This window comes from Pyxicephalus adspersus, chromosome 10 (genome assembly GCF_032062135.1).
Source record: "Pyxicephalus adspersus chromosome 10, UCB_Pads_2.0, whole genome shotgun sequence".
NCBI classification, from domain to species: Eukaryota; Metazoa; Chordata; class Amphibia; order Anura; family Pyxicephalidae; genus Pyxicephalus; species Pyxicephalus adspersus.
Window position 1 is genome coordinate 1,444,534 of NC_092867.1, and position 1,208 is coordinate 1,445,741.

Here is a 1,208-nt window from a genome sequence, read left to right on the forward strand (position 1 = left end):
TCAGCATACAGATGTAAGCCAAAGGAGGATATGAGACTGCCGAGAGAGGAGGTGTACATTTAAACATTTAATCAAATCTGCGGAATCCCTTTTTTTCTGCATGATTTTTGTAGTGGACCTTTGACCACTTGCCATTCATTTTCTGTAGTACCCAGAATGCCTGTTGCTTCGTTGCCCAGGGACTAGAAGTGATTGTGTGATTTCTAAATCTCTGGTAGAATAGAGAATAACTAATAATTTTCTTGTCCATAGAACCTTCTGAAAGAGGCCGGGGCCACCCAGAAACAGCTCAACTTAGTAAAACTTCATGAGCAGTCCAAAAAGAACCTGGAGGAGGAAATAACGAACTACAAAGAAGAGGCCCAGAAGCAGCGGAAGATTATTTACCAGCTGGAAAAGGAGAGAGATCGCTACATCAATGAGGCCAGCGAGCTGACACAGAAGGTGAGTCCTCGGATTCCTGTAGGCACAACACACCGCTTGCCATACACACGGACATTTCATATAAAACATCAGGGATTTAATATTTTTTGACCGTTTTACTTATTGAATTTAATCTTTAACATACTTTATTGTCTTTCCTCGCAGGTTCTCCAGCACATGGAGGATATTAAAGTTCGGGAGATGCAGATCTTTGATTACAAGAAGAAGATAGCAGAGGCAGAAACTAAGCTGAAGCAGCAGCAGAATTTGTATGAGGCTGTGAGATCAGACCGGAACCTGTACAGCAAAAACCTCATTGAAGCTCAGGTACAAATCTAATCAGAGTCAGGAACCGAATCCTGAGGGCTGTGAAGTTATAAGATGTAGGACGAGGCCCGGAGAAATGGACAGATTTGACCTTAGCAATTGTAATAACCAAATCAGTTATTGCAGGTTTGTGCATACAGGGTTATGTGCACATCAGAAAGAAGTAAAGGATGAGGATTTAGGGAGCAGCCTGGGATAGTAGGGTGTAGTGTCATACCTGTCCTGACAAGAGGAAGCACAAACACAGCTGTTACAACAGCAGTCATAGGAATTCTATATCTGATCAATTGACATGGATAACATACACAATAGCCATGTTCTTGGGTCTGTTCACCTGCTGTGTACATTACAAAGGCTTCCCACCAACCCTGCAATGAGTTCCTAGGTCTGTACACCTACTATGCCCAATATGAGTGGTTTAAGCCAAACTTTAGCTGAATTCCTGGGTCTGTACACCT

General features: G+C 42.6%; 1 protein-coding gene across 1 annotated transcript in view; it reads left to right on the plus strand.

Annotated features, from left to right (window-relative positions):
* CFAP58 (cilia and flagella associated protein 58) overlaps positions 1-1,208 on the plus strand; it is a gene marked incomplete at its 5' end in the record, with an annotated part of 49,995 nt that overhangs the window by 16,721 nt on the left and 32,066 nt on the right. Inside the window, 2 exon segments of the mRNA XM_072424303.1 lie at positions 253-444; positions 589-750. Of these exon segments, the coding sequence (XP_072280404.1) occupies positions 253-444; positions 589-750 (354 nt within the window).